The sequence below is a fragment of the Labrus bergylta genome, chromosome 9, assembly GCF_963930695.1.
Source record: "Labrus bergylta chromosome 9, fLabBer1.1, whole genome shotgun sequence".
Classification (NCBI taxonomy): Eukaryota; Metazoa; Chordata; class Actinopteri; order Labriformes; family Labridae; genus Labrus; species Labrus bergylta.
In genome coordinates, this window is record NC_089203.1 from 16978851 (window position 1) to 17005809 (window position 26959).

At 39.5% G+C, this 26959-nt stretch overlaps 1 protein-coding gene across 2 annotated transcripts in view; it reads left to right on the forward strand.

Moving 5' to 3' along the window:
* The window catches only part of spock1 (SPARC (osteonectin), cwcv and kazal like domains proteoglycan 1), a 99738-nt gene that overhangs the window by 58783 nt on the left and 13996 nt on the right, over nucleotides 1-26959 (forward strand). For both annotated transcript variants that reach the window (XM_065958769.1, XM_020642636.3), the window contains exons 4-7: nucleotides 2152-2232; nucleotides 16460-16574; nucleotides 19299-19431; nucleotides 22629-22749. In XM_065958769.1, the coding sequence (XP_065814841.1) occupies nucleotides 2152-2232; nucleotides 16460-16574; nucleotides 19299-19431; nucleotides 22629-22749 (450 nt within the window). The remainder of the gene's footprint in view (nucleotides 1-2151; nucleotides 2233-16459; nucleotides 16575-19298; nucleotides 19432-22628; nucleotides 22750-26959) is intronic.

Genomic DNA, 26959 nt, shown 5'->3' on the forward strand with positions numbered 1-26959 from the left:
TAACACATAAATGGCACTATCAGCTGAAACCCACACATAGTGATAGAAGCCTATGCAGTAAATTAACACACACACACACACACGCACACAGAAACGTACACACACAGAGGTGGTAATCAACGATACCTGGAGCCTGCTGAGATGCAAAAGAAAGCAAATACAAACAGCCACAGTGAGGGTATTGTTAATTTAATGAGCAGATGAAGCTAATTATATCAGCTAAGCAGGTACATTTCAGTTAGCAGGTTTGGAAAGAGAAAACAGTTGTCAGGAAAGGGTTAATGTCTGCAGACAGTCCCACTGTGAGACGAGTGAATTGTTACTGCCCTACACCTCAGCTTTAGAAAAGCAAAGCCAAAACCCAAGAGCAGGCTCGAAGCAAAATGAAGCTGTGAATCAATGGACTGCAGTGTGCAGACGGTGCTGAACACGCTGTTTTCAAGGAGAGATAAACACAACAGTAGATCACATGGGATAAGGATTCTGCCCTTTTTGTGTTTTGTAGCAAATAAAGGCTCCTAAAATTGTCTTAATTTAAGAAAAATAACTCTTCTAGTATGTGAACAGACGGCTTGTAATCATAGCAGGAGGCCTCAGAGTATATGCCAGCAGGTGAAAGTGGCATCCAAGAGTCTCAAAGGAGGCAGAAGGAGATTCAAAGATAAACAGACACAATGGCTTTGGAGAGCACTTTAGAGATATCGCCTGCAGAGAGGATAATTTAAAGATAAGAAAATCTTCCAATAATGAGGAGAAGAAAGGTCTGGCAAAGAGAAGAGGGTGGAAGAATAATGAATAGAGGACATATTGAAACATAACAAAGTTGGACTAACTTTTTCTTCTACTTTTTCCTGGTCATCATGATACACAGTCACCAGTCAGTCCTTTATCAGAAGCTTTATTCCCCAATAAATACAGGAGATGGAGGAGTTGCGGGTTAATCATCTCAGGGTGTTAATGTCACAGACAGATGTGACAAACGTCCTCAGTGTTTGGCTGCTATGCTCGCTCCCTGAGGCTCTGCCTCGCTGGCCTGCTTCCAGACAGGATGTTGTTCTGCAGTGTGTTTGTTAGAGCGAGGATGGATTATTGTTTATGTATCTAGATGAACAGGGGCATTACTCTGCTCCCCCTTGGCTGAGTCTACTTGTGCTTGTGTGGTAGAATGACGCTGCCATGATTCTTCCTTTCAAATGCAAAAAATATCGTGTTGTTTTGTATCACCTCCAAGCTCGGCTTTGGATTTTAGAGACATTCAGGGAAACAAAAGCCTCAGTCTGTATCAACACATGTTTTTGGGATGTTGATTAAAAAAAATGCATTTAGCTAAGCTCAGGATGCAGGGTTAACGCTGCTGGCCAAACTTTTTCCGAAGTAAAAAAAAAAAACTACTAGCTCTAAAGCATTATTAAACAAGATAGACTCATTTGATCTGTACAACTGCAGTAAGCAGCACATCCTGGACTACGACCTGACGTTTTAGGGTATCAATAGCATGTTTAAGCTAGCTATTCATTGGCAAACAAGGTTTTTCATTAAAAGTTTGTCTTTAGATGATGATGTTTAATGGTTATCGAGAACTTCCTGGTTCGTCTCCCTAGCCAGAGTTTGCATGTTCTCCCTGTGCATGCGTGGGTTTTCTCCGGGTAGTCACACTTCCTCCCACAGTCCAAAGACATGCTCGTCAGAACTATTGGTGACTCTGAATTCCCCCTAGGTGTGAGTGTGAGCAAGAATGTTTGTCTCTATAAGTCAGCCTTAACTTATAAGTGGTGACCAGTCCAGGGTGTACCCTGTGTCTCACCAAATGACAGCTGCGATGGGCTCCAGCCCCCTGCAACCCTGAACCTGAGAAGCAGTAGAGAATATTTATGGATGGATGTAACAAAGCAAACTTGTGTACTGTTAGTTTTAAAGGTAGTGTTGAGATACTTTTGAATTTCGGACAGATTCGGTGTACTTGATGTCTTGATGTTAAGCTAATCTCTGTTGCTTATGATTCCAGCTCCCTAAATTCATAGAAATAACAATGGTTTAAATCTTCTATTCAAAGGCAAACTACAATATGTCTTATATTCTTGAACTATCACTTTTAGCAAGAAATCAAACAACTGGACTTATTTTAGAGTTTGTTTTGTTCTTCTTTTTCAGAGCGACAGGCTGAACCTGGCCGAAACGGAGACCCGGGAACTAAAGCTCACTCCAGCTCAGCTAAAAAGGCAGCACAGGAAGGTGAGTTCAGACAACATTTAATATAACTAGGGTTGGAAGGTTACTGAATGAATCAAAGAAAAAGCTTTAAACAACATGTTACCAAAGTTGGATGATTTGAAACATCCTGTTCATGTTGCTACAGCTGACTATCCCGATTAAATTATACTATTATTCAACACAAGATGTTGTCGGCCTATGATGACATTATTCATGATCTATTTTTTTCCTTCAGACTGCCAGGTTTAATGAGGAAAAAATGCCTTAATAGCCGGTCATTGTTGTTTCAGACTGATTGTAGCATTACTTTACATTGACTCGTCTCCAGCGCCTCAGCAGTGATCCTATAACACACTGGGTATAAAGAAGTAGTGTGTAGTAAATGAAGTTTTCCACCATATCTCAGGTTTTATGTAGAGATGTTGGAATGGAAGAGAAACATGAAGCTCTCTGCATGATGTCTGACCAGAACAGGACGATCAAAGCTAGCCACTTTAGCAACATGAGGCGTTGGTTAGCCTCAGTACGCAAACATGGTCAATTAGTGCCGTCTAACTTTGATTGACTGCTAATGGATTTGGACATTTTGCATTGTAATTAAGTAAAGATTTCCCACTTTTAGAGCACCTTGTCATTTGTGGTGTTTGCGTTTGCAGTGTAGCAGAGTTTAATGAGCTTAAGTGAAAGAAAAGTGTAAAGTTGTTTGTTGGAGAATACAAAATGTAGCATTGAAGATATGTGAATGGATTCTTTTTTTTTTTTTAACAAAAAGATTCAAATATACTGAATATATGTTAATATGCTATGTACGAATAATATTTATTTTCTCTGACTAGTTGATTTATTTCGTAGTTGCTAAATATATATCAGAAATAAGAATATAAATATTGTGCAGTACAGTATTTATTTGGATTCTTTTGTAGCATTTAGCTCGATTGACTGGGAATGCAGGGCATAAAACATTGAATCATCATCTAAAGGAATATTTTACAATACTACATTATTAATCCATTTTCAAATATTCATGGCAGCAGTGTCAAATGTTGTGCTGAGTGACTCCCTCATTTGCATTAAAGCTCAGATTTGAAACAGTTTATTGACTTCAAATCTATTTGATCCAACTGTAAATAGACAAATTAGCTTATATACATAACTCATAATTCACATGGTAGAAAAATGTATATGGCCAAATAAAACAATATTAATATTGGTCATACTTTATATGAAGGATTATTCAACCTCTCACTGTGTTGTTAATGTTAAGGGGAAAAACACCAAGCTCATGTACCATGCACAACTTTTAAGAGTCCACATGTGGAGCACAAACAAGTTACCATGACAGCCAATGAGGGCTTGAGAGAAGGGCTACAGATTGCTGCATGAATGATAACAGATTTGGCAAATGGAAAACTAATTGGGGAACCAATCGGTAAATCTAATGCAATTTGAAATGTGACTGATGTGCAGATTGTGTTCTGTTTGTTATGTAATAACTAAACCAATTACATGTGTTCTGATGTTATTGAATTGGAGAAAGCTGCATGGTAACATTCAGTAACTCACTGTGTCAAAGCCTGAAAATCCTGAAAGAGACACGGCCATATTGTGTCGTTTTCAGATTTAGCCGAAATCATTTGAGGTTTTTTTTTTAAACCTAGATGTTGGGATTGGTGATGACGGTTTTGTTATTTTTAGTTAATTATGTTAAAGGGGCTATATGTAACTTTTTACATGTAAAAATCGTTTTTTATCGCACATTGATAAGTGAACGGTTAACTGATGTGAAAAAGTAGATGTTCACTGTCTATCTGTGTTGCTTGTATAACATTTTTCCCAGGGTCGTATTTTCCGCGGAAGCTCCAGGAAGTGACATTTTATGCACGTTCTCAACGTCCTCCTCACTCAGCTCCGCTTACAGAGGTCAACAGTACAAACTCATCACACACTCCTGCTCTCAGTCAGTGTCTACCGAGACTGTCGTTTGTAGGATGGAGAATGAATACAGACACACAGACTCCTTCACAGACTTTCACATGTGTATGACCTCTTACCTCCTCTGTAAACATTATGCCAGTAAATATCCAGTGTTTCGCGGCTGATGATAATGCTCTTTTGTGTACCTACGAGCACGTATGACGAGCACGCGAGGGAGAGCGAGCAACAGGTTACTGGTGCAGTTTGCCTAACGGCCATGCGGTATCACTACAAACGCAATATTTTTGAAAGTTACATATAGCCCCTTTAAATAATAGCGTACTTATTATATGTTATATATAATAAATCATATTGTATATTATTATTTTTGTCTCCATACTGTATATCACTTCCTTCTAAAACCAGCCTTAAGTCAACACCCAACACATTCCAGTGATTGCCTGAAGCTCCAAGTCCTCAGGGCGAACGCTTCTCTGCTGCATTCACATAAAACAATTTTCACCAGACATTCAAACTTCACAAACTTAATTCTATTGGTCAATTTCAAACTATGATTTTCTCTGCCTTTGACTGTTTTTAATTTTGTTTTTAAATGTGTTGTTGCCATTATTGGTATTTATTGTTAGTGTGCATGTATTCTTTGTTGTTGTACTCTCGACATAACTGAAAATGTCATCAATCATTGAAAATGAGCGCGTGCCCTCAGTGATTTTGGAGGTAAAAATAATATTCAGGCGGCTTAGCAAAATTATGGGGACACGCCGGACAAAAGCACCAACATTTTTCCACATAGTCTCCATCACCGTAGCTTTCAATTTTTGAGGGGGGGGGGGGCGCTTCATCAAGATGGCGGTTCCAAGATGGCCATGTGAAATCACTAAGTGCCAATGTGTCTTCCAAGCCACTTAGAAAGTCAACCTTGGTGTCAATATATACATTTTCTGGGTCAAGGAATGCATTAATTCATGTCCAACTGCCAAGGAACCAAGGGAAATTATGTCATACATTGCCAAAATTAACATATGTATTTGATCTTGGCACAAATAATCATGTAGTGGTATTTTAATGCATTCCTTGACCCAGAAAATGTATGTATTGACACAAAGGTTGACTTTCTAATTGGTTTGGAAGACATATTGGCAATTCTAAACTTTACATGGCCGCCATCTCGGAACTGCATCCCCCCCCCCCCAAAAAAAATTGAAAGCTATGGTGATGGAGACTATGTGGAAAAATGTTGGTGCTTTTGTCCAGCGTGTCCCCATTCTTCCCAAATCTGGTCCTAAGCTGCCTTACTAAAGGTTGAATGGATGAATAATATTATGAATATTTAGAAAGCTGGAGATCATAGCTGTAAATTAAAACACATGTTTTCTATTGGGTGCCTTTGCTCTGAGGAAGAGCGAACATGAGCTGTGAAAGCAAAACCCAGCAGCTCAAGAAATGTGAGTGAGTCACTGGTGTTGACTCGTGATACATAACATGGGCACACACTCAGTTTCCCCTCTAAATGGAGCAAAATGAATGATTTTCGAATTAAGTTACATTCTGTGCTGTCTCCCCCTCCATTCTTCTCCGGTCTCTCCGCTCTGTGTTGTGAGTCACTGTGTGGTGGTGGTGTAGTGGTCTCGCTGGGGGCACAATGTGTTCAATTCAGCACACAGGCTTCACAGAAAGCAGGTTTAAACAAAGTGAACAGAATCTGGTCTTTCTCCTGATTTTAGCTTAAAGGATGATCTTTTAAATGTGGAGCATTGTTTGACATATCAGGTGCTGTGGTAGGAAAACAATAACGTGGTGAATATTATGAGTGGATATAACGGGGGAGGAGGGTAGATGAAGAAGAGGACATACAGGGTCCTGATCCTCTTCTATTTATTCATGCTCACACACATTCACACACACACACCATTCAGCTTCAGATTAATGAGCGCTTCAGTCTTGTACAGTGTAAAAACATTTAATTAAGTCTGACACTGAAGGTGAGGCATGAGGCCAGATCTGTCATCCTCCTGTGTGTGTGTGGTTGTGTGTGTTTTGTGATAATGTGTGAGTGTGTGAGTGTGCGTGTGAATGTTGAAGACGCCGTGTCAAATGAAACAGAAGCTAGAGAAATCAACTTGTAAATCTTGTGTGTGGTCTTTTATTGCGACCTCTGCTGAAAGGTCAAACTCTGAATAAAGGTCAAACTGACAGCAGCATGGTCTGATAAGAGGAGAGTGACCCTAAAGCTGAAGAGGGGAGACCACTTGACATTGTACAAGTGCAAAAAAAAAATCTTGAATGAGTAAAATAACACCTTCCCCTCTTCATTTCTTTCACCTGCAAACCATTCGCTTTAACTTTAGCTTCTTAGGCATCAGAAAATGTTTTAGAATTTTGAATCACAAAACAGAAACCTGTGACGTTTTACAATGTTGATCGTAATGTTCACTCAGAAACTGTACTTACTGAAGCATCTTCTTGGGATGGCAGAAGGGTGTCATTGTAACACTTTGGGTCTGACTGAAATATCCCAACAACTATCCCCAACTAGTATGTCAGTAGCAGACATCAACCTGTACCTGTGTGTACATTTCATTTGGACATTTCTCTTCTTTTTTTTTTTTTAAACCAACCTATGCAACAGTAGAGCTTTCCTTTACAAATAATCTTCTTTATTTGAATGATTTTGATGCGTCCACCCACTAATGTAGTGAGGCATACTTAATCGAAGGCCGGTGATTGGTGTTAACGTCTTATGGAAGCAGACAGGAAGCCCAGAATGGAGCAAACGAGAACAGCTAATTATTCAGGCTTTTGGACACATAAAGTGAACTCTCCTTAGCCATGAAACTTCTGCTGAGAGCAGCCAGCAACATATCCATGAGCCAAACGACACAAAAGTTCTGTGAGGAATTTATCATCCCAGCCAAGTCAAAGCAACGTTTTTTTCTACTGATGCCCGTGTCCACTGACAGAGCTGTTCACAGTGCTGTGAGGAGTTTACATCCATTAAAGACGTAATCTCAGGAATACAATGATTGACAAACGAATGACTGGAGTTACTATGATGAGCATTTATCTCATTGTAATGGATGTGGATGCTCTTCAGCAAGAGTTTGAATAATAGGAAGACATCAAATTAACTTCATTGAAGTAGGAATGCAGTTCAATTGGCTTTTGTCACTATAGCTTTTTATGTTTTTATTTTCATCGTATTTGTCGCTTCGCTTAAAATAGTTTTACTAGTTGATGACATCCCTTACCTGCTCAATACCAACATTTTATTCACATATTCCAGACAATATCCTGTGTAGTTTGTGATCAAATAGTTATTCATATCGTCGCTCTTATATAGCTGGCTGTTGGCTTTCAGCCGTGCTGTCGGCCTGGAAACAACAGTTTCATGTCGTTGTTGGGGAAAAGAGTAATCCATCGATCTCTTTCTGTATTTTTTTTGTTCACTCACTCTAGCACAAATGTGCATACATAGGAATCCATACATGTAGGTGGATCGTTCTTGTGTGTACTATGAAATATGATCTTGCTGGCACCATTACCCACAGTGGATTGGAATTTGTGCTTGTGAGTAAAATGTCCTTACAACTATTGGATCTGTTTCAGTGAACCTTTGGTAAAGACATTCAGATAAGTACAAACCCTGATCTGATGTCATCATAGTCAAATACAGTTACTTTGTCAAGTTGAACCCAGGAGGACCAGTTGTTGTCATGGTAGCAACTAATGGGGATCCTTTTAAACAAATAACCATACTCTCTCATGGAAACATACACGGTACACTTTAGAACCGGTTTTCTTCTTGTCTAACATGTGGTCGGTTCAAAAGACACTTTGTTTAGGGTCAGGAAAAATATTCAAAAGAATAACTCGTTGTTGACTTTTGGTTAAACTCGACTCGGTCTTTTGGGTCAAAGCCTGAAGTTATTTGACTTGTCCATCTCCTCCATCTTCCACCCAGAGCTTTTTCATCACCTCACTTCCCAAGGAGTTGGACAGCCGTTGCAGTTGCTCTCAGTGTCTTATTTTTCAATGGATGGTCTTACATTGGAGTAAGTGGCAAGCCGGTGGTACTAAAGGGAATCTTGTGCTTCTGTTAGAGACACACACTTCTGTTGTTTGTAGATATTGAATTATCTGGAGATGAGAGGAGCCTGTTAGCCATGATGGAGACTTTCTAACCTGGTAAACCTTAATTTTTTCTTTTTTTTGGTTTTCCTTTTAAATTCTCTTTGACTATAATAAGACGCTCTTAAAGTTGAAAAGGCTACATATAACTTTATTTAGAACGTGACAATTAGTATCTTCCACCTTAAATAAATGTCCCTTTGTTTGTGTATACAGTCCTTAAACACTCCTCTGCTTTGAAGCTGCCTTCAAAGACCATTTGATTGTTTGCTTTCATAGCGTTCCCTTCAAAAATCTCCACTGCCAGCAACCACATCACAAAACATCCTCTTTCCAGCCCTCCACATTAAAGTGTGAGTGTGCATGTGCCGCTGTGTGTGTAATGATTGTGTGGCGGTGATGAATATTCCGTTCATAAGCGATAGTCAATAGTCCTCCTCTCTTCAGATATTTTTTTTTTCTCCCATAAGTCACTGTGCTTTCTTCTCTGACATTCAAGCTGAAGCAGCCTGTTTATCTCCTCCATTCCTCAGTTACATCCACAATAATGTGATTGCCCATGTTTTCAATAATTAATTTTATGGATGGTGAATCCGCTCTATTTCTGCATCCTCCCAGAGGCCTTCTCTGTGCTTTCATCCCTCCATCATTTCTCTCTGTCATCCTCCAGTGCCTCTCACAGGCCAAACAGTCAGACCCTGAGGAGCCTTCACAAAGCAGACAGACATGGAGATTTTTATCTCCTCCTGATCTGTTTGCCTGCCTTCTCTCGCCTCATCTCTTGTTTTTTCTCCGTAGCCCCCCCCCCCCCAGGTAGAAGAGAAGAAACACCTTTTTAATTAGTTTATCAAAGCATGAAAGTGATGCTCATTTTTCAAATAACAGTGGAGAATTTGTCCTTTGGGAACAGTTGTTGAAGCTTGTGTTTACTTTTTTATCAAACTTGTTTATTTGCCATGAGAAACAGTACTTGCGGAGAGTAAACAATGGAGAGCAATGGAGCAGGATGTCAATAAAGAATGCACGCACACACACACACACACACACATACTCAGAGATTACAAAACACCCCGTTGACCCGTGTCCGGCTCAGCAGCAGCAATTAATTTAAGGTCACCCTCTGCAGTCTGACAGGGCTTGTTGGCGACATGGCCTCTGCTATTGGACTCTGACTATCTTTATTATCCAATCACTGCTCTCTATTCTGGCCTCCGTCCAGCATTAGAGGACACAGGAAGAGTGTTTTATCTTACCCTTCTCGTCCCTGTCTCTCAAGGAGCATTAAGGTTGAGGAAAGAGAGAGAAAAACTAGGAGGAGACAAAAAGTGGGTGAGAAGGGCAATTTGCTGTCAACTTTAACTATAATAAAATGTAACAGCTTCCAGTGTAAAGCACTTTCCTGGCAGGAATGAACTTTAAAGTGTTGTAGCAATTAAATGGCCAGGAGATATGTTCAGAGTTGGATCTTCCAGGAAGTTTTTAGAGCACACTTTTACACACTTGTCTTAATGAATAATAGTGCAACGATGCACTAACAGTGACACTAACGCAGTTAACAGTGATTCATTGACTGTAGGAGGAAATCCACAACCTTGTGTATTGAAAAGTATTGCACGCTGACATTTTCCTACAATATCCATTATATTATACTGAGAGTCTCCATTGAAACAAGGGGGTTATTTAAGCTTCCTCTCTGTCTCTAAAGCCGCTGCTCTCTCACTTTCCCTTGTGGGAAAAAGTAAGACTATGTATCTGAAGTTTTTCATAATGTTCAGTATTTCTTCCATACTATCAACCGTGAGAGTAACAAAAATTTTAAAGCGCATTGTCGGAAAGTATCAAATAGTTTTGAGTATTTTGACCTTACACGTCACACAACTATTTTTCTTCACTAACTTAAAAACAAAAGGTCTGAAAAAGGAGAAAATAAACTTCTTACTTGCGTCTTTATTTTGGGGAATTTTGAGACTGACAGGTTAAGGGTATAAATCAGTTTAAATGTCATGAAGAAGAATTTTCATTCCAAGCTAACATAAAACTTAAAATTAAAATAATGCTGCATCAAAAACAAATCAACATCTATCGTTTAATGTGGGAAAAAAATGAGATTTTCTTGTTTTATTTCATAGAAGAGAAGCAAAGAGCAGACTAGTAATGTCTCTCTTAATTGTTTTATGCATACAGAGTGTGTCTAGTTCTCCTCTCACTGGCTGTGTTTGCGTTTGGACTCCCTGCGGGCCCTAAGATGTGGATAGAGAAAGGGAGTCTTTGGAAGTCAATATGTAAACCTGTTTTATAAACAGTAGAGAATTGAACATAGTGAGCACACAAAAGAGCACTGTAACAGCGATAAGAGCGAGGGGCAGGATGGTTTGAAGGTTTATAGTAACGCTGCCAGAACATCCCAAGAACAAAAAGAAAATAAGGCTTCTCATATCCTTAACACATCCCTTTGTAAACACAGAACTTGTGATCCCTTAAACATAACACATGAACACACATAATGTGTGTAGATAAGCTCATTGTATCCCGAGCTTGATATGATGACTTTGATCTTCATGTTCTTTTTTTCCCCCAGATCCAGCAAACTTTTGATTTCAGCAGGGATTATATTTTCTTTTATGTTCGTGCTGTGCTGGCTGAGCTTGAGCTACCAACCAAGGAGTTTATTGATCCCCCTCCCTAGTATATAAAAGCAGGTCTGACCAGATGGTAGCTGGGTTGATGCTGGGTCTGCCGCAACAGCCGAGGTTTCCAAGCACAGCAGTGAGATGTACAACAGCCACAAGGTGTCCATGTCAACAGATTCTCAAAGTCAGATTGTTAAAGTCTCACAACATGGCTTACTTAACCTTGGTCATGTTCATTTTACTGTTCCATCAAAACATGATGACAGCTGTCGAAAAACATACTGTTAATACAAAGAACCTTGGGCATAACATCAATGGAGCGTAAGTGTAGTTCAGACATGCTTTCATTCTTCACTCATCTAACTTGCACCATCCAATCATATTCGTGCTCTCACACTCTGTGAACACTAAGACTTGCTGCCATCGTCCCCTTCAACAGTCTTCGCCCCGACGGTGGCTTTACACTGAGTGGATGAAATCTGACAACCGTGAGAGAAGCACGACAAAATCAGTGGTCATCGATCAAAATCAGTGCTCTGAGATCACACTGCCGGAGAGAGGCTGCATCAGAATTCTGAAAGTGTCACAAATTCAGGATCAAATTCACCCAATGTTAAATGTTCTCTGCTGGCATCAGTCAGCCAATCTATTTCAAAAGAAAACCTATTTTTTTTTAAGCAAATAAAACACATCATTAATGCACTTCACTGACTGATTGCCCACTGGTCAGTAGGTTGGATGGCAGCTATAAAAGTGTATAAAGGGTCACATAAGAGTCCCGTCTTTACATCCACAGTCTGTGTTGAGTAGGGGAAATGATAACACTTTGGATTAGGGGTTTTGATTATAGTTTAAAAAATGGGTTTCTAACCACTGCTTGAGTTTTCTTTAAAGAAAATATTCTTATAAAATTCACTAAAAGTGTACCGCAAGATTTCCCATTTTCCCATTCTCAAAATGAAACATGTTATACTCTAACATTATAATGTTAAATATAACAATTTATTTGCAATTTGCCAGGTAGAGTATTTCATAATGTCTATTAATTATGTTCATAGAAAACATCATTCTCTTAGCTTTAAGATATGCTGATACTGACTTGTTGTTGCGTTCGTTTCAGGCTAAGAGAAGTACAAATGTGTCCAAATTGAATTTAGACATTGGAGAGAACATTTGTGTTCACTTGTTAATGATCTGCTGTTGTCTCCTACACTCTCTGCCCTCAGCTACATCTCTGCCAACCCATCCATCTGTCTCACCCATACTGACTGTGAACCCAACACCCAGGGGTCTTCAGTCATTCAGTCAGCCTTACATATGGCCAAGGACAATGGCTAGACGAACTGGTGTTAGAGTCTGTGTGCAGAACTGTTCACAAGCTGTAGCTGCAACATCGCTGAGACTATGACATGCTTCTTCCTGTTTCACCCTTTATCAGCACATTTTTAAAGCATTGTGCTGTTACAGTTTCTCTATAAAGCAGTGTCTCATGAAGGATCATAATAGTTTCATCACGCACACAAACAGGCTTGGATTCTTTACACTTGTTCATTTGGCATCGTCTTATCAGTGGCAGACAAGCATTTTCATTTACATAAAATCAATAACATTTTCAAGGTATAAACGTGTAGTAGAGTGTGAAGGGAGTTTCACTTGGCACTTTGGAATGAATGGATACACAATAAGGCGTGTCAAGTTATATTGCTCATGGAGATTATTGTAACACACATGAATGAGAATAAAGTCATTTTAAAGATTAGAAAGAAGAGAGGGGAATTAAAGGAGACGAGAGACTCTTATTGTGAAAAGTGAAAGAGAGGTGGCAAGAAAGTGCTGCAGTGCGCCCGCATTACAATTGATTGGCTGGTTTAACCGCCAATGCTGCTCACTCAAGCTTTAAATAGACGGATAAAACTCTTTTACCCTACACTCCTCTGTTCACTCCTCTTCCGTGCCCCCTCCTCCACCTCTTCATCATTTCACTTTCTCCTCTCCTCTTCCCTTTCTCTGCTGCTCAATTTTCTCTCCTCTCCATTGCTCTCTCTTTTCCTCTCCTTTTTTTTTTTCAAATGTTCCTCTTTCCCTTCTATCCTCCCATAAACACCATAAATATTCATACCACATCAGCAAAAACGATTTCACGTTCAAGGAATCATTGTCTCTCCGAATTAACGGCCTTACTGTTTATGAGAAAGTTTTATCTGTAATCATCTACATGATGATTCTTTGTTTTGTTTGGTGTCTGAAAGGATGACGTGCCACATGTGTGCATTTCATTTCTAATTTGTCCCAGAATGGAGGTCACGCACTGATCTTAAATTGTCCCCCAATCTTTTGTTAACCAGATACGAGCCTCCCTTTCCTCCGATCCTTCCTCTCTATTCTGTCCTTGATCCCTTCATCTCTCATTTCCTTGCAGTGATAAAGTCATTTTGCAGCAAAGTGAAATAAGATGGGTTTTCACCAGCACTGATAGATGGAGGTGAGGACAGGCCCAAATAAGCAGGCAATGGGAACAGCAGAGCAGAAAGCTATCATGAGGGAAGGTTGACATTTAATCTCTCTGCATTCATGGGAACATGAGAGGGCACACAGGCTTGTTCAAGTACCTTTGTATCTGTGTATGTGTTTTGCACATTCAGGGAAATAAACGTGTTGCTCAGTTATGACAGATGTGAACGGTATTTATGAATCTCTTCCCTTGAGATTATCTCAGCTTCACCATCTTCATTGTGTGTTTCTCGTTATACCTCCGAGAAAAAGAAATATCTCCCATATCTTTTGTCGGCAGCAGATAACAGTATGTTCAGATCAACACATGTTAAGAGTTGATAAATGCAGGCGTTCATTCATTGTGGTTGGTTGTGGGGATTACAGGCATACTGTGCGCTGACACAAGAAAGGGACGAGCTACTATGTCTGACTTCCTGGCTGATTAAACACTGATAAAGCAGCATGTGAACAGTGTTTGATCAGGTCAGAATAGTTGATGTTCACGGCAGACACCAGCTGTGACTCAAACACATCCCATTAGGCCCCTAATGGAGACAAGGCCATTCTTGTTTTACGATGTTAGCAGCCACATGCTAATGTCTGGTACATAATTCTTTGATCTATACACTCTGTTCTCTGTCTTAATTAACTTGGGATTTCAAATTAATTTAGGTTTGATCACTGTGTTGAAAACATGTGCTCTCTGTATGTGGTTTAATACTGTCAACGTCTTTGAACACACTTTGCAAGCCTCATCTTTTTTTTTATTGTTTTTTGTTCATTATGAAGGCTTTCATCTTCTTTCATCCGTAACTGATACAGCCTTTGTGAGCTTGTCGCCTTGACCCCAGTCCAGTCATACTAATGAAGGAAACTAGTTCTTAAGGAATCTTAGGTTCAGCAGCAGAGTTCACATAACAGTAGTAGGTAGACTACGGCCATACTTAACTACAATCCCCTTCAATCACAGGGATGATGAAACTGGATTTTCTCATCAGTAGTCCAGCAACAAAAATACTCTCCCATGGTTCGTAGCATAATAGCTTTCCTCCTCCATCATAGTCACATATCCCAGCCCTTCCAACCCCTTCAAGGCCTCAGCCATCATCATCATCATCATCATCATCATCATCCCCTCCTACACCAAGCAAAGCCCTGCTCGTTCTTTCAGCCTTCTGTTATGGACACTAACCAGCCTAGGTGCAGACTAAACAAGGTCTGCTGCCTGCGAGGCACCCTGACAGTCAAGCAACCTCTCTTCCAAATCAACTGTTTGAGGATCCTCCCTTTACCAAAAAGGTATCTGCTCTGCCATGCTGAAATGGAAGTCCAAGCCTGATGATCATCTTCAAGCATGCCTTCAGTGGCCAGGTTCTTTGCACTACCCAGGCTGCAAGCGTGACTACACCAGTATGCCCTGAACTGTAGTTGTACCCAAATTTGAATTGTAGCCCCCGTACACTATAGCCCACATATTTCAACCTTCAATCAATCTTTATTTGCATAGCACCAATTCATAACAAATGTTACCTAAAGACACTTTACAAACGCAGGTAAATGACATTACTCATTGTTATATTATTTACAAAGGCCAAACATAAACCTTTTAATTTCAACTCACTACACAGCTGGAAAACCTCATCCTACCTCTTCTTACCTCACACGACAGTTTCCTAAACAGCCTTGCTCCATGTACTCTCTTAGCCTATATAACTGCAGGAGTTATTTCAAGATGTATCGTACCACAAACCAACTTCCCCACCCCCATATTTGAATTCTTATTCCAGCCTTGGAAAAATAAGAGAAACACTTTCAGCTCCCCGTTACCTTCCTAGCCTCTTCAAACATTTTCTATTTTCAGGCTACTCTTCTCCCTTGGTTGACTCAACTCACGTGTACTTGCTGACTACTTCTGGCTCCCCTGTGCTGCACTGAAATCCTAATCTCTAATTTGTACTCTGTTGGGAAACCCACCTGCTGGGATATACACACTTCATCTAAACTTTCCATCTATACTTCTATCTCAGCCTATAGGAACAGAAGATGTATTAGTTTATCTTCTGCCACCAAGGCCACACCTCATGACCCACTCTTTGTCACTGAAACGGGAAGAATGGCAACTCAATTCTGGTCTTGCAAGCGTTTCTGCAAAGTCCTCCATAGTTCATGCATATATTCAGAGCCCTGTTATACTATATACTACTGCAGTGTACAGCTCCAAGCCCTCTGACACTAGTAATCTCAGGCATATTGCTCCTACATTAGCACAATATTTAACAGTGCCTGTAAACTGTTTCTCACCCCAATGCCTGCTTGAAGTCTTTGGACTCTTTTTGGCCACCCTTAATCAGCTTAGACCAATACATTTCTCCCCAACAAATCCCTCCACACTGAGTTCCTACCTACCCAGCCTTCAATATATATCCATCCTGGATGGCTCTAAAAGTTTTCTTCTCCATCTTAATCCCCGTTTTCATATGCTTCCATCTATCCCCAACATACCTCCTCATTTCGTTACTTAAACATAATTGTAGTATGGTCCTTGATAGGGAAATCCATGTGTCTCTCTTTTGCAGCTACTATGTCTTTTTCACCTCCTCCACCTCCTGTTTTTTTCCCCTTTCTTATATCTGTCAAATGAAAGTGGGTTTGTGCTGTTAGCCTAGTGTGAAATGACACAATGCTCAGAGTCAATGAGCTGCTTTGATCTTTGTCACCCTGGACACCAGCCAGCTGTGCCTGGCTGCCACAGCGATAATGTCACTGTGGAGATTGATTTGGAAGCAGATGAGGTCGACACTCAGAGAGAATAGTCCTCATTAAGCAGCTCACACTGCGGAAAACTCGACATTTACTTCATACCTTTTACCATTCTTCTTCTCGCTCTCTGCTCCAACTCGTTATTTTTTCTGTCTGCTCTAGTTAGTAGAAGGTACAAACGCGGGACCAAATGAACAGTGTGATATTTTGTTGCATTAACATTCAGAACTACATTGTGAGTATTCTCTTGTGCTGCATGTTTCCACTGAGATATTAAGCTTATCCCTGATTTCTTCCCGAAGGTCCAGATGCCACCAAAGATCCCTGTCTGAAGGTGCGATGCCCTCCTCATAAAGTGTGTGTTAGCCATGACTACCAGACAGCCATATGCACCAATCACAAACAGCCAACTCACAGGTAAGAATGGGACATTTAATCATCTCTGGTTTGTTCACGTTGACTTCACTTAGAGTCAGCTGCGTCCCAGCATGTTGAGTGGGCTGTCACCACATATTCATCCTCATAGTCAAGCTGTTATCTTGTGTGGTAGCTGCTGCCATAGGCGTGTATCTGACTGTATGAAATGTGTATAATTCTGAGGTCAGACCACACAACCTTTTTGTCTGTTACGGCAGTCACTTTGTCAGATAAGCGATCACAGACTCATAAATTTGTGCCATGATTTGACTGACAGACATGACAGACTTTGGTACCTGACCAATCATCATGTCCGACGTGATGACATTAGAAGGAAAAGGGACTGGGCTAAACGCCACCCAGCAAGAAGACTGTGTTATGTTCATTAGCAGCAATCATACATAAGCTAAAGTCAACATTTAAAGTGATTATTAAAAACATATAAAGTGAGACTTTTAAGTGTTTAAAAAAGGTTCATCACACCAGTATGATTATTTCAGTATCAGTTTTATTTACTAAAGAACTTCAGAAAAATCTAGGTGAAGTTGTTTTACTGCAAGACATCTTCCTTTTTTTTTAAATCTAGACATATTACACCCAGCAGAAAAATGAATCAAAGCAACGTGTTGTGATTTAGCAGCGTGTACAAATCAAATCTGCTTCAGTGACAGATGTACAGACAAGTATTCTCGACATCAATTAATTTAAATACCAATATCTGTTTGCTCTTTTGATTTTGTCAGCACCCAATTTGTTTGTCTTTTCAACCTTGTTTTGTTGCCAATTTAAAGGTTTTTTAATTTTTCACTTGAAGAAGCATTTCGCCCCTGCAAAGACTTCCAAAAAAGGAAGAATTTATTTTGTCTGTCTTGGGTTTAATTGATTTCCTCAAGTCATTAGCTCCTGAGATACTTGCTTTGAAGTATTGTTATTAGTTCCAGGTCCTATTTGCTGCATAATTTGGATAAACGATTCACTTGAAATCTGTATTTGCCATACAGTATCACTCACAGAAGCTTTGGACCATGATATTATTTTATCTGCAAGTTAATTCAGTTACAGAAATTAGCATCACAGAGATGAATTGCCCTTTAGAGGTCAAACTCAGAGCTTGTTCTCAAGATGTTTGAAAAAAGTTGTTGAGAAATAAACAACATTGAATCATGTTGTCAAGAGCATGATTCCTCATTCTCATGAACTTTTTGCTGAAATTGAGTCATAGGTCATTAGACACAAGGAATGTATACATTAAAATAAATGTGATTGCGTTGTGTGAATCTGTCTTTCTCCATCACAACAGAGGCTTTCCAGGTTATATTAGAATGAGATATCTTAACAGGGCCTTGAATTCCATTTGTATTAAGTAGAGGAGATAACTATCTTGTTTCTATTTGAGGTTAGTTTGTATATTGATCATCTGCTCTCCTCCTTGTAGCGTTTTTCTCCCTGTAAATATGTATCATGCATGCAACAAATTCCCCGGCAAAGCACACCTGGCCCTTTAAATCACACTAATAACTTCAGCACATTTTTCTGCTCCACTGAATTTATGCAGAGTTCTTAACAAAGAAAGGAGGAGAATGGATAGGGGATAGATTAAAGGAAACAACTGAAGCAGGTTTCATTGTGCCAAAATATACTTTAATATACAATCTGAAGGAACTGTTTTATTTATCAGTGTCGTTTGTTTATTTAGTCAGGGCACTGGTTGGGGCTTTGTTGTTGACTGGAACGCTTTTAAACCACCTGGATTTATTTTCTGTTCAGTTTCATACAACGCCATAGAACTATTTTAACAAGCACACGGAGTGACTCCGTTTTCAGATGAAAACATATCCTCTGATTACTCTTGCCTTTGTACTTCTTATTTTTTTCCAAATCTTTTTATTAAATTTTTGCAGACAGTACAACATGATGCTGTCTTTGTACTTCTAAAAAATCCTGTCGATGTTTTTCTCAGAAACAAAAAAGAAAAATAAGTAATGAATAGTAATCTGAGATCTTTATTTTGAGTAAAGGTAGCTGCTTAATTTTCTAGAGTATCACAGCATATCTCTTAGTCATTGGAGATGTTTGTCAAATAGTTAAGAGAGAGTCTTTGTACATTTTCAGTTTTATTTACTACAGTCAGTTTTACACTTTATGGTCCACTCTTTGATACAAAAACATCACGTGGAGATTCTGAACACCTCTTGCCAATTAAAGAAAAAGAAGGAAATAATATCTTTACAGTATATATTTTTAAATGAAATAAAAACATAAAAATACCCTTCATGTGTTTTTTTTTACTTTATAAAAACAGCAGTTGGCGGGTGTAAGAAGTATAGTCCACTGTTGTTTATGAAGGCAGAAATGTGTGTTTTTATGATTATGTTTCAATAACACATTGAGCAGACTGAATATATATTTGCACACAAACAAATATGCAGATTTCATCCCCAGTCACAGGTTTGGGTGTTTTGGCATCTCCCCTTTGTGAAATGATATGAAACCACTTCTCCTCCAGTTTCTCCGTATAGACGTTCTGGCTCTCTGCTCGATGGATCAGGAGGTAAAGGGTGTATAGTAAAGAGAATTTGAAGCGAGATTTGGATCAAACATAAATACACTTGATGTTAAGGAAGCTGAAAAAAACAATCAGGATTCACACTTCTTCTGCTTCTGACCCTGACGACCAGAAATCCCCCCCAAAAGAGATTTGACCCTTCCCTCTGTCTCTTTCAGTGTGAAACCCAGGAAAGGTAGTGCAAGCCATAAGCACAGAATTGAAGCTGTTACTCATGGGAAATGTAGGCTCTGCTCAGCAATCCAGTCAAGTCCTGTGTGTGGATCTGACGGCCACACCTATTCCTCCAAGGTGAGACATGACTTTTCCATGTAGCTCTCTTTTGATTTAAGGCTCTTCTTTCTATCTTTCTCTATACTTTCTATAACAAAGTACCCCTTTTCTTTTTCTGTGACCTTTCAACATTCAGCAGTTATTCAGTTTGTTTGCAGCGATGCAAGCAGGGACAGGATTGCTGCAGGACAAAGAAAAGACCTTTAGAGTTGTTTTGATGTATGAGTTTGTGTTGCTTGTATATTAATTTATGTCTTACTTCTCTTTTTGTCAAGTTGGATGATTTTCTTTATTCTCATCCCTTTTCACATTTTCACTTGTCTGCTTCGTCTGCTTTATCTCTGCCTACATGATTGAGAATAGGGTTTACCAATCAGGGGTCTTTCCGGCAGCTAAAAATAATTTCTGGATATGTACTCCCAACTCCATATTCTCATCTTGATGTATCCTATTTCTAGCCTCTTAAATCTTTGACTCAGCTCATTCTCAGCTACATTAAATTACAGACAGCCGCAAAGTCATAATGTCATGATAGAGGAGAAAGGAAAAGCAAGATCTAACCTTTGTGTCGAGTCAAGGGGAAATGAGCAGAGGAGTTAAGGAAATGGGTAAATGGTAAATTGGCTTGTGATTTTATACCGCTTTTCTGGTCTTCTGACGACTCAAAGAGCTTTTTACACCGCAGGTCACGTTTACTAATTGTCACATTTACCCATTGACACCACATTCACACGTATTTTAACTAATCCCATTCATACACATTCAAACGACGAGGACGCAGCAGGAGGAGCAATTTGGGGTTAAGTGTCTTGCCCAAGGATCCCTCAACATGTGGCTGAAGGAGATGGGGGATAGAGCCCTTGACCTTTCCGTGGAGAGATGACCGACTGAGCCACACCTGCAGTCCGTCCTTGGTTTCATAGACTGTTCATTGTCATAAACATCCATGTTCATATCATTCCTATGTTTTTAGCCGTCAAGGAGCGAAGCACAATCCAATATAGCTCATACAATGAGACCATATCAGAAGTGTCTCTGGGTCTGTGTGTGTTTGTGAAAGACATATCGGTAAAGTACTGTGAGCAAGGAGCTTTCAGGACACCTGCCCTCTGTTGTCACTGTTATTTGTTAATTGCAGTGTTACAGTCAGGAACGTTCCTTTAACTCACCCTTACACTCTTAGGAGTGTCTGAGGAGACAAAATCAATAAAAGCAAACCTTTGAGAGGAAACGTTCAAATGCAGTCATGCTGTCTTTGCTGGATAGCTTGTTTTTTCCCCCACACATAAGCAGTGCTTTCTTAGCTTTGCTCTGCTCTGCTGGAAAATATATGAACTTCCACTTATTTTGGGATTGTGTTGTTTACAGTTTAAATACAGGGTTAAGCTTTCAACCAAGAAGTATGAAACAACCTTAGATTCTGAGTTAAAGGGCGTTGTATCAGGGGAGGTCAGACTCAGAACATAGATTTTCTTAATAGCTTATAACCCTAGCTGCCTAAAGCTGGGCTGTGGAGGGAAAAGTGTAAAATGAAGAACAAATGGAGGAACAAAAGGAGGGAAAATCAGGAGAGGGGATACCACTGCTCTCTGCGGTAATTTAAGTGGAGGGGTTCAGTTAGCTGGTGAAGTGATGGGTCCCAGTGGCCCAACTTAAACTCTGCTCACCAGTGAGCTGCTGGTCCTGAGCTTATTCATGTTTTATTATTACATTACATGCCTCCCTCATCGTAACCGCACACACACTCAAACACACACACACACTCAATATCCTATTAAGAGGACAGAGCTCTTATCTCCAGAGAGGCCTCAGCCCACTAAGTTAAGTCCATTACTTTCCTTCTCTTAAATCGTCCTTTCTCTCTTTCCTCCCCTCTCCTCTATTCTCTTCTGCTCCCCCTGTCCTCTCCCACCCTATCCTCTCCTCTATTTTTACTCCACCGAGTCAGGTGTTAAAACACTGTTTCATCAAAACCACATTAACCCCTGGAGAGAGACAAACATAAAGATTCATGGGGCCTCGCTGTGTGCTGACAGTGACTGGGGGAGGTCATCCATAGCCTGGGCTCTCTCTCTCTCTCTCCTCTCTCCATCTCCCTCTGCAGACAGCTAATTTAATATGTCAAGCGCAGGACTGAGCACTGTTCCTTTGTCAACAAATTTCATTAAGCAACATTAGCAGCACTTTCACAGAGGTGACAGGGAGGAAATGATGGATTTGAACATGGGAAATGAAAGTGCTGGCAGGATAAAGCTAAGTCTGTGTGTGTCATGATATGTGCATAGATGTTTATGCACAGTCATGGTCCTGCTCTGACAAAACTCTGTCTTTGACTCACAAACACACTTTACATAACTCATTTCAGTTTTCATTATTCCTCTTGGTGGGATCTTGTAATTGGATTTTTTCCTCCAACTAGTCCAAACATTTTCTTACCCCTCACTTACCTGAAATTAGATTTATACAGTTAAATCACATTCCGAAGTCGTCCATCTTGCTTTTGCATTGCATTAGGGTTTGTACTTCAGTGAATAACACAATGTCAGTAGGCATCTCTGCGTCTAATGGCATGTCTAGATGGATTCCTAATGGACGTGTCTGTTCATCGAAGATAAATGGCCGATCCTGTCTCAGCAAATTTTTTCCCTTAATCAGCCCAACAAAGAAAGTTCACGTTAAAAGTTTTGAATTTGGTCTGCAGGAGTCATGACTCTTCCTAATCTGTGCTATAGTTTTATGAAAATGGCATTAAAGTGATTCAGTAATGCACTTTAATAAAGGAAAACTGACTCACATTAAAACGGCTGTAATCTGTGCAGCGGACAGCTTTCTTGAGAGATTAAATGCAATAGCTCACGCCTTGTAAACTGTGGTCCACTTTCTAGTTTGGTGGAGTGAGATATGAAATAACCATTAAAGTGGCTGTATTTTCACCTCGACTCTCCCTCCAGGTTGCCCCCTTTTCATCCAAACATGATTTTCATATGCTACTCTTTTTTCTATAAATTTGTCTGCAAGCCCAGGCAGAGAGAACCCTGATGACATTGATTGATTTGTTCAATTTCTCTCTTGTTTAGAGTGCACCTTCACAAGCACCTGAGGTTAATACAGAGCTGTAACTAACAGTGATGAGTGAATGGATCTTAAAATGTATAATCAGTTGTGTCTGTCTTTTACTCAGGTTTTTATGTGTGTGTTTTTTTTTTTTTTTACAGTGCAAGTTGGAGTTTCAGAGCTGCCTGTCTGGGAAGTCCATCTCAATAAAATGTGATGGGCTGTGTCCCTGTTTGCCCGGTCAGGAGCTCAGCAAAGCATCACATAGGACTGATAATGCTGGTGAGTACTGAAGCTCAGTCTGTTCTTAAAATAATTATTGTTTGTTTATAGCTAGCTAACTTTTTCATTTATCATCCGTATGACTACACAGACAATATCTTTCAATTCAGTTCAAATTACATGTCATTAAGGTTGTTAGCTATTGTTAGTCTTTCTTTGTCCACTTCATGTGTTCATAAGTCTATAAAGATACAGTAAAAGTTACAGCTGGGCAGGTCAAACATCCCTCCTTTCCTTTTTTCTGACAATCTGTGTAGATGTAGATGGGTGGATGGATAAGTACAGGTGGAAAGGCAGGATAGTATTACAACAGGATGAATGTGCACACAGAGAGAAGGCTATCTATATTTTAGCCATTTTCAGGTTCACAGGATTGCGTCAGGAACACACTATAAAGACTACACACACACAAACACACACACACAAGCACTTTCACAGGTAATCCCTCAAATTCTCTGGAGATTCACGGTCATTCCATTTCTTTTCCTGTCACACCTCCCCTTACTCAAGTTATTTCCTTCCCCTCCCCTCCGTTCCCATCAACCCCTCCCCGTCTGTTTTTTGACAGTTTCAGGGAGCAGTGACGGAGTGAGTGTGTGTGTCTTATTGTTTGTCATGAAAATAGGATTTCAGTAGATGGATGGAGAGATTTTGGAGGAGAAATGCAATCTCCAGGAAAGCAGCAGAAAAAAGGATGGATTGTTATCGTTACAGACTTCCTCTCTTTCAGATGTGGGAGGGGTTTAAATTTGAGTAGATGTGTGAATTTATGTTTTGAATCTCTGTCTGTCTGTCCGTCTGTCTGTCTGTCTGTCTAATGGGAATATTTGACCCCTATTACCCTACACCACAATAGAATTTGTATTTGCTAATTAGTTTCAGGTGGAATGATTGAGGGAACAGACAGTGATGCTGTAACAATAGAAGTCTTGTAGCAACTTGAATATTCTCCATCTATGCCCAATAAAAAATATACAGTAATTATCTGTTTACTTTGCTGAAAGCCTGGCACTGTCCGTGAACTTTTTGAAAGAGTTTGAGTGAAAAGAAACAAGCTGTGTTGCCAGATCTTAGACAGAGTCTCTGTACAGCCTTATATTCTAAAACTTTTCTGTTTAAAACTTTAAACTTTTTCTCTCTGGCTCTTTCTTCTTCTTATGAATGCCAGTCTGTGTCTCCGTACAGCCTGACCATCAATGAGCAATAGCAGGTCCAAATGCTTGTGCATTCAGAGGTTGCAGGTATGAGTGAAGTGGGTGTTTGTTGTCTCCCGACCTGGTAGAATCTGTCATTAGATCAGCAACACAAAATGGTAAACAGATGGATGTGGCAGTAGGTGAGGAAAAACACTGTGTGGAGTCAGATTGTGTTCCTATGGTAACAGTATCGTGTGATCACTCATCTGTTAACTGATAGCCGCAGGTTCATGCAATGTTTGAACATTCATGCTAGACTGGTAAATATCTGTGTCTACACAACACCTGCGTCTGCAACTGTTGCTCGCAAAGCAACACATTCAACAACAGACAACAACATCATAGCCAAAAAAATACTTACTGTGGACAGTGTAAGTGTTCATTAATTTACATATTAAACTTGAGAAAACTGTGTTTATATATATATATATATATATATATATACACACACACACACACACACACACACACACACACATATAGGGTAAATATATTTGTTAATATTTTCAGTTAAAAAAAAATTACTTAAAAGTTTTGTGAAATAAATCATTAAAGGTGTATTGAACTTCATAACTTCATGTAATATCATCTTAAGCTAGCACTTTTTTTGGTGAAATCCTATGTGAGATCATGGGTTTTAAACATAGGGTGTCAAGAAGTGTGTGTGTGTGTTTGAATGTATGTGTGTGAGTCCATCTGTGTGTGGGAGGACACACGAGGAAAGTGTCATGGTGACACCAGGAGAAAAAAAAAAGCCAGACAGGCAGAAGTGACATAATTAAAGTAGCAGTGAGCTTTAATATAAGAGTTTCAATAAAGCATTAGAAATCATATACAATAGAAGACATCAATATATTTCATACTTTTTTTTAATCATCATGGCAGAGGTAATTGCTTTACTGAGGCCACTGAGCTCACCGATATTTTCATGATTAATCACCCCTCCTTTCAGTGAATTAACAGTGCAATAGTATCACGGTGATTAAAAAGTAGAAAACACTTTTTTCTATACTGGTAGTTTGACTAATATTTAACACAAGCTGTTCCCTGCTTAAACTTCGAATGTTGTTAATCCCTGCCACACCTATAACCAGTTATGTCAGAGTGGGGTCGCCTGATTGCAAACACTTGGTTTGACTTTATTGTGTTTAAAACCATCATCTCATGTTGTCACTCACTCTTTCTTTTCATCAGACCATCAGAAGTGAGTGGCCAATTAGGATTTCAGATGCTTAATAACCATATTTTTTTCTGCTAATTGAGTAATATGGCTTTCGTTGCATTAAAATGTGAAACATAGCACTGTAAGATTGTTTGCAAGAAGTATAGTGGACATGCCAATGACACAACCTTTAATGCTTTATTAGCCTAATATGCTAATATTATTAATATGAGGGTAAAATTGAATAGCTTTTTACATAGTGTATTCTCAGTCAAAATATATCCTACATGAATTTCCCATTCAGATTATGGAAACTGAAATAAAATAGCATGAGTGTAAATGTGGAGATGTAGTTCATATAAAGTGATTTTGGAAAAGAGGGCAATTAGACCATGCCTTAAAAAAACAGATATTAATTGGTAGGATATACTTCATTTACTGGAGATAGCTTATTATTATTCTAAAGAGTTACTCAATTCTGAAATATAAGACTAATGATGGAGTTCTATAACTGAGGATAACTGGAACAGCAACTTGCTATTCATCAGTTTGATCTTTGGTGTCGTTTAAAACTCATACTGTGTGAACAAGACATCACTGAGCCCCAGGATTCAACAAACAGTGGAGGTCAGTTTGTCTCTTTGGATAGACCTGACTCTCTTGTACGAATTAGAGAAAGAGAAGAAGAGGAGCTGTCTCTCCATCTCCTATCTCTCTCACTTCAGTGCCTCAATCGATTTTAATAGATAGTTGTAGATGATACAGAGAGTTCGTGCTGGAGTATGCTGTTTATTTGGAGTGCAGGCCAAATATTGTTTTTTATTAGACGAGGCAGAGAGGAAGGCTTCAAATATGAGTACCTGTGCCTCAGCCACACTAATAACCTTTATTTCTCAACCTGTTAGTGAGTGTGTGGGGAGCATATCTCTGTGTGCTTTAGTCACATCTCTCCCACACTTCTCCTCACTCTCTTTCTGCTGCTCATTTATTTTCTGTCTCAAGCATCCAATCTGTCATTCTGCAGAGTGTTGGGTCAAATTTCCCCCATTTCCCAGATTTTCCTTTCATTGCAAAAAGGATAAGGACAGGTGCGATTTTATAATAAAAGAGTTGAAACTTTCCCATAGCTTTAGACATTGTGTCAAATTGGTAAAAGAAATGATCATGTAATCTCTCAAGAGTATTGTTATACAAAGACACCAGGCAGAAATGGTCTGGGAATGACATAAATTCAGGAAATTGTGAAAGATTAGGCTGCTATCACAGGTTAATTGTATATGCTAAAGATATGCTGACTTCATTGGATCAACACTGGTATCTTTTAAATGTATGAGATATGAAAAAAAACCCTAGATTTATAAAATAGAGAGACGGACTGCTACTATGGTGTCTGCACGACAACTGCTCGTCAGTGCAAACCGAGAGAGAGGTTGAATATCTGTTATCAGCAATTTTTCCTGGCTGATCATAACTGCATACTGTAGCTGTAAGCACAGCTGTTCACACCTGGCAAGATCAATGCATCTCCAAATGTCTGCAGTGGTCACCTGGTAACACACTTTCCCACTCCCATATGCAAATGAACATGGAGCCCCATTCACATTCAGTAGCCTTTAAAAACATGAAATAATGACCACAGACCATGACGAAGACCCAAAGCACAGAAGGTGGTGGGGGGGGACGGCGTGATATAAAACTGGGCAGACCAGAGTCTAAAATTAGCATTGACAAACAGTTGTCGTACAGACACCATCGTATTAGCCTCACTCTCCCCTCCTCACTTCTCTGATTGTATTCACTTTGATCTACATTGAGAGTAACGTCTTCATTATTGTCCTCTTCACTGACACTG